At 36.6% G+C, this 15,741-nt stretch overlaps 1 protein-coding gene across 3 annotated transcripts in view; it reads left to right on the top strand.

Annotated features, from left to right (window-relative positions):
* Positions 1-15,741, top strand: part of Vps13B (vacuolar protein sorting 13B) — a 96,530-nt gene that overhangs the window by 65,410 nt on the left and 15,379 nt on the right. For 2 of the 3 annotated variants that reach the window (XM_069818197.1, XM_069818189.1), the window contains exons 33-39: positions 2,220-2,503; positions 4,625-4,975; positions 6,793-6,948; positions 7,056-7,238; positions 9,920-10,351; positions 13,027-13,320; positions 15,344-15,627. In XM_069818197.1, the coding sequence (XP_069674298.1) occupies positions 2,220-2,503; positions 4,625-4,975; positions 6,793-6,948; positions 7,056-7,238; positions 9,920-10,351; positions 13,027-13,320; positions 15,344-15,627 (1,984 nt within the window). The remainder of the gene's footprint in view (positions 1-2,219; positions 2,504-4,624; positions 4,976-6,792; positions 6,949-7,055; positions 7,239-9,919; positions 10,352-13,026; positions 13,321-15,343; positions 15,628-15,741) is intronic. The other variant, XM_069818208.1, reaches the window with a different exon arrangement.

Raw genomic sequence — 15,741 nt, 5'->3', positions numbered from 1 at the left:
CATGTAAAAAAAGTGTGTGTGCATGCGTGCGTGTGTGCATGCGCGCCATCCATTGCAAATGAATATTGCCTTTCAGATACCCATACCTCAGAACTGAAATTAAAAAATAAATAAACCCTCAACTTAATGAACTATTGGGGACAAAGGAATGTCCGTTAAATCGAAAGTTCATTAAATCACGAATTTTTAAAAACAATATTTTAAAATATAATACTATAATTTAAACATATAATGTAGATGTTAAGTGTACATTCCATTTCTCTGATGCTAGATGACAGATCACCACGTTACAAGGACTAATGTACAGTTTATTCTCTTCAGCTGGCGACCAATCATAATGACAATAGCATGGCGAAAAATCACATCACTGCTTGACACAGGACTACATTTTATCTCATTACTAGACCTCGGATTTTTAGATAAATGCCTATTTAGTTCCTTTAAGAAAATGTGCAAAATAATTGCATTTGTGTGCAATTTATGGAAAATTATACTCATTGGGAGTAGTTTTATAGTACCTAAAATTACCTAAAATGGGGTCAGTGCCTATAATAATAAAAAGTCCTCAAAAAAGTCCATTAAATCCAAACTCCGTTGAATTGAAGGTTTACTTTACTGTCATTTTACAGAGTCCAGGAAGATTCAATTGATCCCATCTGCAGGCATTAGAAACTAACCAACCAATTGGTCATGATCATGATGTATCATCTTACTGATTACTTTCTTACAAATGGCTTTCAGAGAACCTTGAGGTCCATTGCTGCCCTCACATAGAAGCCTACCATTGGTCCCTATTCCTAGCATCATATCCCACCTCCCTCAAATCCAGTTTAATATTATCTTTCCATTTATGTCTCGACCTCCCTAAAGGTCTTTTTTCCTCAGGTCTCCCAACTAACACTGTATATGCATTTCTGAATTCACTCATACATGCTACATGTCCTGCCCATCTCAAACGTCTGGATTTAATGTTCCTAATTATGTTAGGTGAAGAATACAATGCTTGCAGTTCTGCATTGTGTAACTTTCTCCATTCTCCTGTAACTTTATCCCACGTAGTCCCAAATATTTTCCTAAGCAACTTATTCTCAAACACCCTTAACTCCAAGTTTCACAAATATGCAAATTCAATTTAAATCCTGTCCAAATTCAACCTCGCAAATTTCTAGCGCAATAATTAATAATAGATCCCTATTAGAAACAACAACAACCAAATTTCTTGGCTTAAAAATCGATAATGTGTTTGGAAAAATCATATTAAAGAAATTACCCCCAAATTAAATTCAGCTTATTTTGCTATTAGATCTATGCAAAAGATAGTAAATATCAATACCTTAAAAACAATATACTTTGCATACTTCCACTCGGTAATGAGTTTTGGAATAATATTCTGGGGAAATTCCACAGATAGTAACAATATATTTCTATTACAAAAAAGAGTAATTAGAATAATAGTAGGTGCCAAATCTAGGGAATCATGTAGGACTATTTTCAAAAAACTACAAATAATGCCCATGGCTTGTCAGTATATCTTTTCATTAATAATCTTCCTCGTATGTAATCGTGAAGACTTTGTAACTAATTCAACAGTTCATAGCATAAATACATGTCAGAATGACTTTCATACTCCATCGGCAAGTCTATCATGCTATCAAAAAGGAGTGCGTTATATGGCAGTAAAAATTTTTAACAGCCTCCCTATCGATATAAAAAATGAAACTCAAAACATAAAATTATTTAGAGCCAAATTGAAGAAGTACCTAATTTCTCATGCCTTCTATTCTGTAGGTGAATTCATGACATTCAATAACACTTCATGAAATTGATACTAAAACTTTGTGTTGTACTAGTAGACTATATTGTAAATCTCATCTGTATATATTTCATCTAGACTGTGACTATGAATTAAGATTTTATAGTAGTATTAAGTTTTTTGACTTGTTCCATATTCTAGCTGTATGAATACCATGGAATGTTAATAAATACAATACAATACAATACAACAACTAGTAATATAACTGTTTCATAACTTCTAATTTTCAGTTTTTTTTAGAACAGACCAGATGGTAAAAGCTTCTCAACCGAATAATAACAGGCATTTCCCATATTTATTCTGCCTTTAATTTCCTCTCGAGTGTATCTTACTATTATCATCATTAATAAAACAGGAATATTTCTTTGGAAGATTGTGGTTGATGTTTCTTTTTAATTTGCTGCAGGTGGTGTCTCTGGTGTGAGTATCTCAAGCCAGCAGTTGGTATTCCAAGTCTCAGGAACCAAACATGGAGCTGACGTGGTCATGAGTGTTGCTGGGTTAACAGGGGCTGTGAATCGAATTGTCCGTGGGCAGGTGGACAGAGTGGCAGGCAACCTGTCCATCAACTGCTTGATGCTCACCACCGCTTGTGAGGGATTCTCTCGACCTCTCCTGAATCCTTGGAGCTGTAATGTGGATGTGTGTCTGGCATGGGAGCCATGGCTGTTAGTTGATTCACCACCTCAGGTAATCAAAGTTCCTAGAAAATTGTAACTGAATTTAAAATCCCAGGTAGTAATGTTCTGTCAGCTTAAGGAACATTAGTACTGAGTTTTGAAATTTTTATAATTTTAATCCAGTTTATTTCATTTTTTAACTGTTTGTTAGATGCATTAAGAATAAGGTGTGTGTAAATTTTGAGCTCAATCAGACTGGTAGTTTCGAAGTTAATTTTATTTCAGTTATGCAAATTAATGATAATTATAATCAAAATGTTCCAAATGCATTACATTTAAATACAGCAAGTTCATATTTTTTTAATGCGGACCCTGATTAACGGGAAATATTTTAACGTTGAGAAATCTATGATATGTAGGCTATATATATTATTATGGTGTACCGAAGTACATATGATATTTCCGTGCAGAAATTCTGCGTCATCATATGATGAAGGATGAGTGGAACAGAGAAAAATTCTCTCCTGCACCGGGATTTGAACCCAGGTTTTCAGCTTTACGTGCTGACGCTCTATCCACTAAGCCACACAGATTCCCATCCCGATGTCGGATTGAATCCTCTCATAACAAGTGTACCTCTACACATGTGTGGACATTGTGCCACTGTCATACATCTATGACGCAGTGCATGAGGGTAGACCACTAGAGGGAACCCAAGAGATGGAACTTAAACTGAGAGGAATCAATCCAACATTGGGATGGGAATCCGGTGTGGCTTAGTGGATAGAGCTTCAGCACGTAGAGCTGGAAACCCGGGTTCAAATCCCGGTGCCAGAGAGAATTTTTCTCTGTTCCACTCATCCTTCATCATACGTAGGCTAGTTTAGGCACAATACATTTTTGACCATCAGACATTTCTTTCTCTGCTAATGGCTTCATTGCCAAATGCAAGGCACTAGACAACAACATTTCTTTCTTAATATTTTTTATTTACATAATAATTTTTTTAGCTCCTAATTTTCAAGATACTTAACATTTCTCAACGTTAGATCTCAGATAATATATGTATGGATACACATAAATATTTTCATTGAATTTCGTTAAAACTGCATGTGCAAGGAGCATTTTGAACTTCAGAAATGTAGTTTGGACAAAAGGCAAACTTGTGAAAAGAGATACAATGCTGACATATGGAGTAGTTCTATATAAAAATCGCTCCTGGACTTCAAAGACGACGTAGAGGCGAAAACCTCTTATTATCAACTTCCTAAGTGCCCAAAAATATTTTCGTACAAAAAAAACTGAAAATTGATTTTTTGACCAATTTTTGTAAAAACTGAGTGCTAGTGTCCCTTAATGATGGTAGTGCGGAGTGCCTGTCCTGAGGAAGCTAAGCAGTAGGACTGATCTGCGTAGGGAAGCATGTACAGACCTGTCTGTATGTCGGTATACGACCTCAAACAGATTTTGTTTTATATATATATATATAGGCCTATCTAAAACGGAGTGGAAGTGAAATAATCCTGCAGATTGAAAGGCATGACAGGGTACACTTAAATGAATAGAAAATCTATATTACGTTTTGTGATTAAATGTATGGTTAATTAGAAAATTGAGTTGGAAGTTTCAGCAGTCTGTAAACATTGCCGCTAACACACTGCTTTTTTTTCTCGTAATATAAGAAGTCCACAAACTAAGGTCTGTGTCCCTAGGTCAAGCATGTCAAAATGAGCCATAAATGGCATTTGTCATAGCTGTGGTTCGACTTTTCTACAGCGACCAGATTGACAGTTCAGCTGAGAGTTCGATTGCTCGAAAGTTAGTTGCTAGTCTCTTGTCATAGTAAACATACTAAAATCATTGGTTCTAGTCTGTTTCAGGAGATACAAAGTTTTTTGTTTTTGTTTTACTATTGATTGAGTTACATTCCCATTCTTTTAAGCTACCGTATAAAACACTTTCGTCGAAATATCATCACATTATCACTAATTTCAATGATGCTAGGTAACTTTTGAAAGAAGTTTAGAATGTTGTTCAAAATTAAATCTGTAAAACAAAAAGATTAATATTTCTCTTACATTTGACTTTGTGGCATATAATAGAAATTGTCCTTTGCTTTTTGTAGGGATGTAACTTGTGAAAAAAGGTGTGATTTCTTAATTTTGTGTATCTTTCTTATGCAATACAACAGGTACAGCTTACAGCAGAATCTGATTGCATCATGATCGATGTTGGTCCAGAACATCTTCGCTCATTGCATTTGATTTGGTCGGAGTACGAGCCCTTTCTGAAATTATTTACATCAGAGAGTGAAACAGAAATGATGAAGTTCACTCACCATTCAGTGGACCAAGACCAACATTATCGAGATGATCTGAGAGCTGGAGCTTTTCAGTTCGTGGATGCAAGCAGTGGGTCCTCTCGGGATGATGTGCCTCTGCCCTACCAAGTAGTATTTTGGCAGGCTCCACCTACCATGGCGTGGAGATACCCTCAGCCTAGAGCTCTCACTCGTGTCGACATCTTTCCTGTGCCATTCAAGGTATAATATTTATTTTATTTATATATTTATTTGTTTACCGTATTTTCTCGAATACCCGCGCACTTTTTTTCGAAATATACAAGTAAAAAATACGGGAGTGTGACTTATTCGAGGTGAAGTTGACAACATTGCCCAATATGTCTTCATCGCAACTCCTAAGGTGGTAGCACATGTCATTATCTTCCCACGCAAGTATTTCAATTGTTAATGTTGTTAAATGGCGTTTGGATTAGCATGCGTTTGTTGTTGTTGTTGTTTTCTAATGCCAGGCGTTTGACAATAAAGTCATTTGACCTCTTGCACTTCAATATTTTTCAAAGATATTATCATGGCCAACCAGTGAAGCACAGATTTTGAGGTGAAAATGGCAAGTTGTAGCCGATTTAAGTGAACACCATATTTTAACGTTTTGGTGGCTACTTCATTCACACACAACCCCCAGAATGTCTGGAGGACCACACCTGCCATTGGTCAATGGGTCCATTGGACCTAGCTGGGAGATCTTGTTGATCACCAGTTTTCCCTCCTTAAGCCACTGGAGGACGATTTTAGTGCCATAGCAGGTCAGCACTAGGAACAGAAAAGTAGAAAGAGGAGGAAGGAAAGGGAAATGAACCCCTAGGCCTCGAATTCTCTAATGCCATCAGGGTCGAAGAAAGTAAGAGTTCAGGCAGAGGACTGGATAGGAAAGGGTAAAGAGGGAATTAGGTATTGGATAGAGGAAAATTATACCAAATTCAGTCATTAACTCATCAAGCTGACCAGTGCTAATTGATGAGTAGCCCCTCCCTTTAGTTCAGCTTGTAAAATTATGCTTACTAACAGCTGCACCACGGGAAGGTAGGGATGGGACATTGGGTATTTGTCCAGGTTGGTTCCTTAAAGCCTTCAGTGGGAAGGATTAATGGCTCCCCCCCCCCCCCCCCGTATCCGACAGATACCCTTTTGCAGCCAGCATGCGTTTGTACATACATATATCAGAATCAATTTCAAGTGCAATAAGTGTATAATTTGTGCAGCTTACATTTTCATCTCTGAAAATGATTAGGTCTACCACTAAAGGTATGAGATTGCAATCCTTTACTTGCAGCGAGAAACTTAAAATTATCATAGATGCAGAGAAACTTGAAGTCATGACACATGTTACTAATGTTCCAGGATATCATGTAAATGGCCAATTAAACAAGATAATGACATGCATGCATTGCAGTCGCATAGGAAGGTTTGAAATGCGTTGTGTTCCAGGTTAAGATTTTATTTATCGCTAGCTGAACTATATTTGTGTTTAATTGTTTTTAATTTGTCATGTTAAAAGTTGTTCTTTTTCCCCTTTCAAAATTTGTGTGCATGACTTATTCAAGGCGCAGGGTGTTCTAGAAAATATGGTATTTATTCATTGATTCATTTATTTATCCCATTCCACTCATTGATTTGCTAATTCTCTGATTGATTGATTGATTGATTGATTCAATCATTCATTTAGTCATTTCATTCTTTTAGTAAATCGCTCGCTCACTCACTGAAAAAGCTTTGGATCTTTTAGCTTATTCTACTTCACTTTCAATTGCAATAAACACAATAAAAATAAGGAACGTCCTTTTTGCTCCTTTTTACAGTTTTCTTTACATTTCATCACAATAGCAACCCTTTGAAGCCAATTTTATTATTTCGAATTAATGCTATGAATGGATATTATCTGCATAAAATAATATAACTATTTCTGGTTAACAAGTACAATTTTAACATTCCACAAATTTAATCATCTTTGTTATGATGAAATTACTAACGAAAATGATCCATATCCATTTATATTGCAGGTAGCAATGGATCATGCAGGAAAGGAACCAAAGGGTCAGGTGCTATGCTCATTGCAATATTGGAGTGATTGTCGAGCCTGCTACCAGCCATATGCTCAGTTCCAACTGTCAGAATCAGAAATGTGTCGCTTGGAACTTCCAGTGCCTCCACATCAGGTTTGTTTGTTTGTTTGTTTCACTGATCTATTGATTATTCTTGTTACCTCTGGATTCAGACCCTATCAACACAACTTACCTTCGAGCATGGCCCATGATGTTTCCAGGTTGTTGCCTGTACGTGGAGAGTGCAGCTGTCTCTGCAGACAGATGAAGATGATGAAGCACAGGATTCCAGAAATATTCTGGTATCTCCACGTGCTCTGGCTGCCTGTATGAGGGTAGATTCCTTCTTTGCCCCTCATCAAGTTCCGTCCTTTCAAGCTGCTCTCAACATTTCGTCTTTACAGGTACAGGAATGCAGTACACATTTAGAGGGATCCAAAAAATGTATACACACTTCAAAATCTGAGTAAAAAAAATCCGAGTATAAACTTTATTACTAAATTGATACAGGCATCAGTGGATGGCTGTGAGACATATTTAACAACTACTGTCACAACAAGTGCTCAAAGTGCACTCCATTAACATTCGGACACATGGGTTCATTGAACTGTTCCATGTGCAACATTAATCACTGTGTCCATTGTGATGATTGCACACGCCACTTCAAGTTCTTCATGTTGCTCCATTAATATAGCTTGTTTTCTGTGTTACATCACATTCTTTAGAGTCCCTCATAAGTGAAAGTTGAGTGGAGTTAAATCAGGCAAGTGTGGAGAGTGCTCAAGAACACCCCTTCGTCCAATTTATTGACCTGGTATGATCTTGATGGTAGTGTGGTTGTGGGCCAGCTTGTTGAAAATAAAATCGCTCATTCTCAGAAAGTGCATGAATGGCAGGTTCTTTGATGGCAGAAAGAATTTCTAGCAACTCCCACAGCGACCAACAAGGAATATTAAGACTTTCCCGCACTTTAAGTGAGCATAACAAGATCTAACTACTTTTAACAATTTCTCAGTGACAAAATTAATGAGACTTTTATATTGTAAATTGTTTGAATATAATTTAGTAACAGGATGGGAGAGTAGATAAACATAAAGAAAGGCTATAGAATCATAAAAATGGGTACTGGAAGATGTTTTAGGATATAGTAATATCTACTCATTCTTCAAATACTTACTGGCTTCGCCACTGGTATAGTAGAACTCCTATTTAACGTTTTTCTGGGGACATAATTAATCTTAAATGGGAGTTGACACTAAATTTTTTATTTATTTATTTATTTAAATTTAAATATACAGAATAAAGAATATAATTACAAACAAGAGAAATAGAAATAAAATAATACAACCAATATAAAAAAGTAGATACAGTAGTATTAACAAAATTTGAGACTGAATGAGCAGCGCTCGTGTTCGGTCACAGTTCAGGTATAATATTAATAAGCATATAAGAGAATATAAAATAAAATAAAATAGGAAATAAAATTAAAATTACAGTTACAGAAATTATATAATACAATATTAATATAAGAAAAATATAGAAAATAAAAAAAATAAATAAAATGAAATAGGAACTAAAATTTAAATTTCAGCGGCAATGGAATTATATAATATAATATTAACACTAGAGAAGAATAATATAGCACGTGAAAAGTAAGACAATTTATTATTTTCATAAAGTATATATTATATTTTATAAAATCACCTTCCTGGAGCTTTCGGAAGAAGGATAACTTTAACCTCCTTTTCTTATAATTTATAGTACTACAAACGTGTTCTTGTCCCATATTATTATTCAGATTATTGTATTTTAGCCATTTACAGTTATTACAACCGATAACTAACACAGCTTTTCACAACAATGCGAAATACGTCACAGTCCATGTCTTTTCGATCTAGACCAGGCCGTAATGTATGTTTGGGTTTTCTATTTCAGTGTATGGAGCTCAGTGAAATATTATATTATAACTTTATTATGTATCATTGCTAAGTTTTATTTAGTGCAATGTGTCCATAAGTTCCGTTCACTTCTTGTTGCATAATATATTGCAGAAATAATAATTATAAAACTGTGTTATTTTAATGCGAAGAGAATTTTACATGTTAACATAATCTGTTTGCATCAACATTTTAAGTTTAGAATTGAAGCTATTTTGAGGGTTAATAAAAAGTAATTTATATTGTGATTTTAATTTAGCACATCTACCTTCCTTAATTGTAGACAGAAAATTTACCATACCACCCCTATGAAATTAGTGTAGGTACGTACGATTATGTTAGGGCCTACTTCGTCTCTTAGGTAGTAGATAAATACAGTAATTCAGTACTCAATTGTAGTATTAAAATACCGACAAATTGAATGTGCGGGATATCATATAAGACATTATATTTAATTATAATGTATAATTGCGAATATAGGAATATAAGTTAAATATAGTAAACATAACCTATAATTTCCATATGACATAACATACATATATAATGGCAGGGCATTGGAGACCACTAAAATTAGACAGAAAGGGGCAATTGGTACAGTAAACATAACATGTAATTTTAACATATTTAAATATCCGTGCGGTGCAACTGAAAATTATTGAATCGTGCATAAATGAATGTACAAGAATTTCGCAATATTTAATCGAAATAAAGGCAGGTATTACACATACGAACAACATAATTTTCACACCAAAAATAATATTACACCTTAACTCGCAAGTGAGTTATGTCTGAAGTGTTTCATAATCATTGTTTTAAATTTTATTAATGCAATTACACTACATTTTAGAGAAATATATGTTACTTTTTATGCATTCCAACTAATTTATATGGTTGAAACGCCACCCTTTGTGATCAGGTTAAGCGAGTCACATGGTCTGTCTTACGACCTGTATTAAATCACGATGACACACGATCTCGGTCTATTGTTCCTAGTATACTCACAGTGCTCCAAGCGGCTAGCAACTATCGCGAGAAATGCAAAAAATCATCCCAAGCTTCGTGACTATATAGCAGACTGTGGTAGTACTACTGTAGCTGTTTGGTTAAAATTGTTCCTGAAGTTAATTTTTCATTGTTTCTGTTTGCAGATTGCTCTGTATAACCACATGACCACAGGTAGTGCAGCTAAACCATTACCGTCGCCCTTGAAACAGTTCTCTGTGGACCAGTCGACTCCGGAGTCACAGTGCTTCATGTCCTTCGCTCTGGACAACTCTTCTCTGTACGTGTGCACCTGGTCGAGTGGGGACACCACCATGGTGGAGCTAGGAGGTCACGTCCGTTGTGATATCATTGACTACGCCTATCTGACACAACAGAATGCCATTGAGCCTTTTCAAGCTAAAGTGCAACTGACTATCAGTGAGACTACTGCTTTGAGCTGTGTTACGAAGCCCATAGCTATCAGACTGGGGCCAGCAATCGGACACACTTTGGCTGTATCTGCGCAAGTGTGGAGCCAAGCACTGAATAGTTTTGATACAGATGGAGATACACCTGTCCCAAATGATGAGTGTCAGGTGAGTTTAATTTTTTCTCATATGAATATTCTCAGATGATGGTTGGTTGGGTTGATTTTGATTTTGGTTCGGTTCAGTTTGGTTCAATTTACTCTGGTTCTTGTCAGTCTTTTGGAGTTACCTCCAGACATTTTCAATGAAATCCTTTTTGTTATTCTAACAATGTGTGTGTGTGTGTGTGTGTGTGTGTGTGTGTGTGTGTGTCTAAAGGCGCGTCTCCACTATTAAACATTTAACAACAACATGTTGAATTTAACATGTATATGGAATTTCAAGTCTCAATTGACTTAACATGTTAACTAAGTATGTTGAATTTAGCACTATTAACATGTTGACGTGTTTTCCAGCAGAAATGGAAAACATGTCAGGTCAATTCATTTGCTCGTGCAGCGTCGGTACAGTTCGGCAAAGTTCGTACAGTTTCCATAGCAACAACTATAAGTTCCGATTTTGTGGCGCGTATCTTGATCATTTTTATACTATCATTGGTCCTTGGTGTTAGACGAAAGAAAATACATTAGAATAAAATTAATGCACTGATGGAAAAGCTTTGTTTGTGGGATGTGTCTGCAAAAGAATACAGAGACAAAACAAAGGAGGCCGACTGTTTTAGAGAACTGGAATTATTATTTAATTGTTCTCGAGAATACAATAGAGAGTTTTCGTACTCTCGTCATACCTAAACGTTAATGCTATGTTGACGTCAGTAATGGTCGTATTTGGTGTTGTATGTTAACGTTCGTAAAACTTCGGAAAGAATAATTATATGATATTACCCACTCCTTTAACATCTATCATGTCATAGGTCCTATGATAATCAATTGCGCTGTAATTTTTTTAATTGAGATGAAATGGCTGCTCTTAAATTGTGTATTTCTTTGATGTAACAGGAAGTATTTTTGCAGCACTATATTAAAATCGTGTTCTGACATTCTCAGCAATTTTTTGAATCCAAATCCATACTGTATTCAACTTTAAGCTCGTTTAGAATGTATCCTGCATAGTGTCTTTACTAAGATATTGCCGCATCCACATTCTCCTTTTCAAAGCCTTGTAACAAGCAATAGAGGCAATTACAAAAGTCAGATCATCATCTGAGTCCATTGTCCAAAGTTTGAAAATAAAACACTATCTATATTAAAATCTCATAGACTGTTTATGGTGGACTACGCAAAGAAAGTCAAGTTTAACATGTTTAACATTGTGGACAAAGTGTTAAATGAAATTAGCATTAACATGTTGGGATGTTAACGGTAAACAATTTAACATTTAACATGTTGTTGTTAAATGTTTAATAGTGGAGACGCGCCTTAATGCTCAGTATTCAACAGTAAAGTCATTCTCCTTCTTGCTTCTCAATATTCAGATGTAAGGTCCATAAAATTTTCCAGAGATTCACAGATTTTAGATGTTCCATGTCCATGGTATCTTCTTTATTGCACAATAAACATTTAGCAGAGTCCAATAAGCTGATTCGATGTAGATGTTTTGTAAGACAGTCATGACTAGTAATCAGTCTGAATGTGGCCACAGCAGATTTTCGTGGTAGATCAGGAATGGATTTTAAATCTTGTAGTAAATTGCTCCATCTTGCATTTTGATGTTCACTTCGAGAATTAGTGTGGTAATAGCTGTTAATTATAACACTGTAAAAGATCCCATTTCTGAGGAAGGAGCATTTGGTAGGTAGTAATTACTAATCCCTATAATCGAAGTTTATATCAAAATAACTTAAATCAAGTACCCTTTGAAGGCCCGTTGTGTTCCACCTTTTACTCTCTCATCATATGGATGGAGTTATGCAACAATAGGCCAACCAGCAATTTTGTAAGAATGACATTTTGGTGTCATCTGCAGGCACATAGTTGAAACTTACTTACAAATGGCTTTTAGAGAACCCGGAGGTTCATTGCCGCTCTCACATAACTCTGCCATCGGTCCCTATCCTGAGCAAGATTAATACAATCCCTACCATCATATCGCATCTCTCTCAAATCCATTTTAATATTATCCTCCCATCTATGTCTCGGGCTCCCCAAAAGTCTTTTTCCCTTCGGCCTCCCAACTAACGCTCTATAGGCTATTATTGTCATGTACTGAAGTGCATACTATTTGTTTGAATACAGTGATTTCTCCTAAATTTATACAGAATTTGTTCATATTCATTATCTACGAGACATTTTGTGTGGGAATGATGCTCATTTAGAAAAAAAAAAATGTTTTTTTTTTTTTTTGACATCAGAACACACAATGGTGCTCCACTTCAAGATTTATCAGATGAAATTTGTGTTCCTTCACAACTTTCTTTAAGGGTGGGAGCAAATGAAAGTCATATGGTAACAAATTGGGGCTGTAAGGAGGATGGCCGAGAGCTTCTGTTGTTGAGAAATGAATCATCACTCACTGGTCATCTTAGGAGTAACACTATCTGTGTTAACAGGAGGTGTCTGACATCTACACACTTGCTGTGTATAAAACGAAACTATTCTTGATTGATGTATGTAAGATGACTATTATGTCACATACTATGTGATCTTATTTCAAGGACAGCAGACCATGTGAGGTGGGCAGATGGATTTCATTTGATCATGCTTCGTAAAATAAGAAATGAAAATTAATGTATTTCGATGGCCGAAATCTTGTGAACTAATGAGCATATATGCATTAATGTGCAGGTGATCATCAGCCGGTATGTGGTCTGTAACGACATGACTCGTCCGTTAAGATTTGGCCAAGCATCAACTGATGAGAACATCCTCTTGGGCAGCCGTCAGTGTCATTTCTACTCGTGGCGCACCCAGAAAGCAAAACAGGTGCTGCGTGTAGGCGTGGAGGAAGGGGCTTGGGTGTGGTCTCAGCCGTTCTGCATTGACACGGATGGCGTGCAGCTCTGTGCTTTATCTGACTGTGGCGCTCAAGACTTGAGCGTCGTTGTCAGTGTGAAGTCACTTTCAGCCACTCAGAAACAGGTAACTGTAAGGAAGCGAACCTGGATTCGTCCGCTCTGTCCCTTTTCTTTTTCCTCCCTTTATTTACTCTTAATGCTCCCCTCTTTCCTCCTTTTATGTTCCTTTTGTCTCCTTCTCTGTCCCTTCCATCTCCTCTTCTCTCAAATTCTCCCTGTTTTATCTTCATTTCTTTCCCAGTCTCTCCTTACTGCTCTTTATCTCTTTTCCTCTCACTCTCTCTCCACTTCCTATTTTTTTCCTCTCACTCCCTTCCTCCTATCTTCTTTCTATCTCCTTTCCTTGGTCTCTCTCCCTCTCCTATTTCCCTTTTGTTTTCTCTCTCCTCTTCTACCCTTTTTCCTCTCTGTTCTATCTCCTTTCTCCCTTCTTCCTATCTTCTTTCCTCTCTTTTCCTCTCTCTGTTATTTCATTCCCCCCTCTCTCTCTCTCTTTCTCCCTCTTTTACTCTTATCTTATTTTCTCTTCCCCTCCTTCTCTCCGTCTCATTTCTCTCTCTCTCTTTCTCTCCTACCTCCTTTTTTCTCCTTGCCTCTCTTTCTCCCTCCCGTGTATCTCCTCCTCTCTCTGTTTCTCTTTTTCTATCTTCTCTCCTTTTCTTTCCTATTTTCTCTTTCCTATATTTTCTCTCCTTTCCTTTCTCTTCTGTTTCCCTTCCATCTCCTATTCTCTCTTTGTCTCCATTTTATCTACCTCCCACCTTTGTCACTTTCTTCCTTTTTTCCTTCTTTCTCGTCTCTTTCCATCCTTCTGTTTATCATTCACTGTTCTTATATCTTCCTTTCTCTTTTTCGTTTCATTACCTCAATTCCTCTTATACATCTTCATTAACACTATATCACTGAGGAATATGTATGTATGTATGTATGTATGTATGTATGTATGTATGCATGCATGTACTGTATGTATGGATGTATGTATGCATGTACTGTATGTATGTATATTACTTGTGTTAATGAATATATATATACTTACTTTATATTCCTCAATTCCTGTCTCTTTGTACCTTCTCTCTATCTATCGCTTTTCTCTTACTCTCCATTTTACTTCCTCTGCTCGCATTTTTCCCCAGTGTCTCCTTCGCTTACACTTCTTCCCTCTCATCATCTCGTCTTCTCATTTTCTTCTCTATTCATCTTACTTATGACACTTAGAGAACCCGGAGGTTCATTGCCGCCCTCACAAAAGCCTGCCATCGGTCCCTATCCTGAGAAAAATTAATCCAGTCTCTACCATCATATTCCACCTCCCTCAAGCCCATTTTAATATTATCCTCCCATCTACCTCTCGGCCTCCCCAAAGATCTTTTTCCCTCCAGCTTCCCAACTAACACACTGTATGCATTTCTGCGTACGTGCTACATGCCCTTCCGATCTCAAATGTCTGGATTTAATGTTCCTAATTATGTCAGCTGAAGAATACATATCTATTCGTCTATGTGACATTTATTTCCCTTCTATCTAAATTCCTGTTTGCTTTTTAAAAGAGTGAGTTTATTGCGTGCTGCCTTTTCTTTACTTTAACCTTCATTGGTATCTTCTTCTTATCTGTCTGTATGTCTTAATTCCTTCCTTCACCCTTCACTTTATCTTCGTCCCTTGTCTTTCCCACTGTCTCTCCTCTCCTTTCCTCTCTCCAGCTCTTTCTCTGTTACTCTTTTCTCTAACCCTTTTCCTCTCCTTTATCTTCTCCTCATTCCTCTTTTTCTTCTCAAAAGACTTTGTGACTTGCTGAAGAGAGAGAATTGTAATGCTGTATTGAAAGTATTTTATGGGATTAAGCATTTTAACATCACAGTTTCCGAATTATTCGAGATTGTTCAAGACTTTTCCATATCATTGTGATCAAACTGTGAGCTAGATGCTGCTGGCCAGTGTGAAGTGTATAGTGTTGTCGAAGTTGGTGGTATTAAAATGCTTAGGCAATAGATATCTCCTATCAAAACACAACAGCATTCTTGTGATTATTTTGAATTACGTTAATTTATTACAAGATGTGCAATGTTAAAATCTGATTTGATGTTTAGGTGACATTGTCTGGGCAGTTGGTTGTAACAAACGTTCTAGCAGAGCATCTGGAATGTCGTATTATGTCTATCGTGGACGACAGCTCTGTTCCTCCAAGTGAAGGACAGAACCTGATTGCATGGGGAAGGAGCACTCCTCCCTCAATGCTGATGGATGCCAACAGCAAGGTGTCTCTGAGAATCAGATTCCATGGACTGGATAGTGTTTGGTCAGGGGACATTCCTCTACGAGATAATTGCAAGTCTGGACAACCCTGGCTTGTCAAAGTCCCCCTTCATGATAGGTAAGCACATACAAGAATTACTTGCAGCAACTTCTTCTTACTTGAATACAGTCAACTTGATGGTGATAAACAAAAGAATGATAATTTAGTAGCCTTGTATTAAAATCTAGGGAG

Source organism: Periplaneta americana, chromosome 1 (assembly GCF_040183065.1).
Source record: "Periplaneta americana isolate PAMFEO1 chromosome 1, P.americana_PAMFEO1_priV1, whole genome shotgun sequence".
NCBI lineage: Eukaryota > Metazoa > Arthropoda > Insecta > Blattodea > Blattidae > Periplaneta > Periplaneta americana.
Note: the sequence above shows the minus strand (reverse complement) of the source record. Positions and strands in the feature narration are given on the sequence as shown.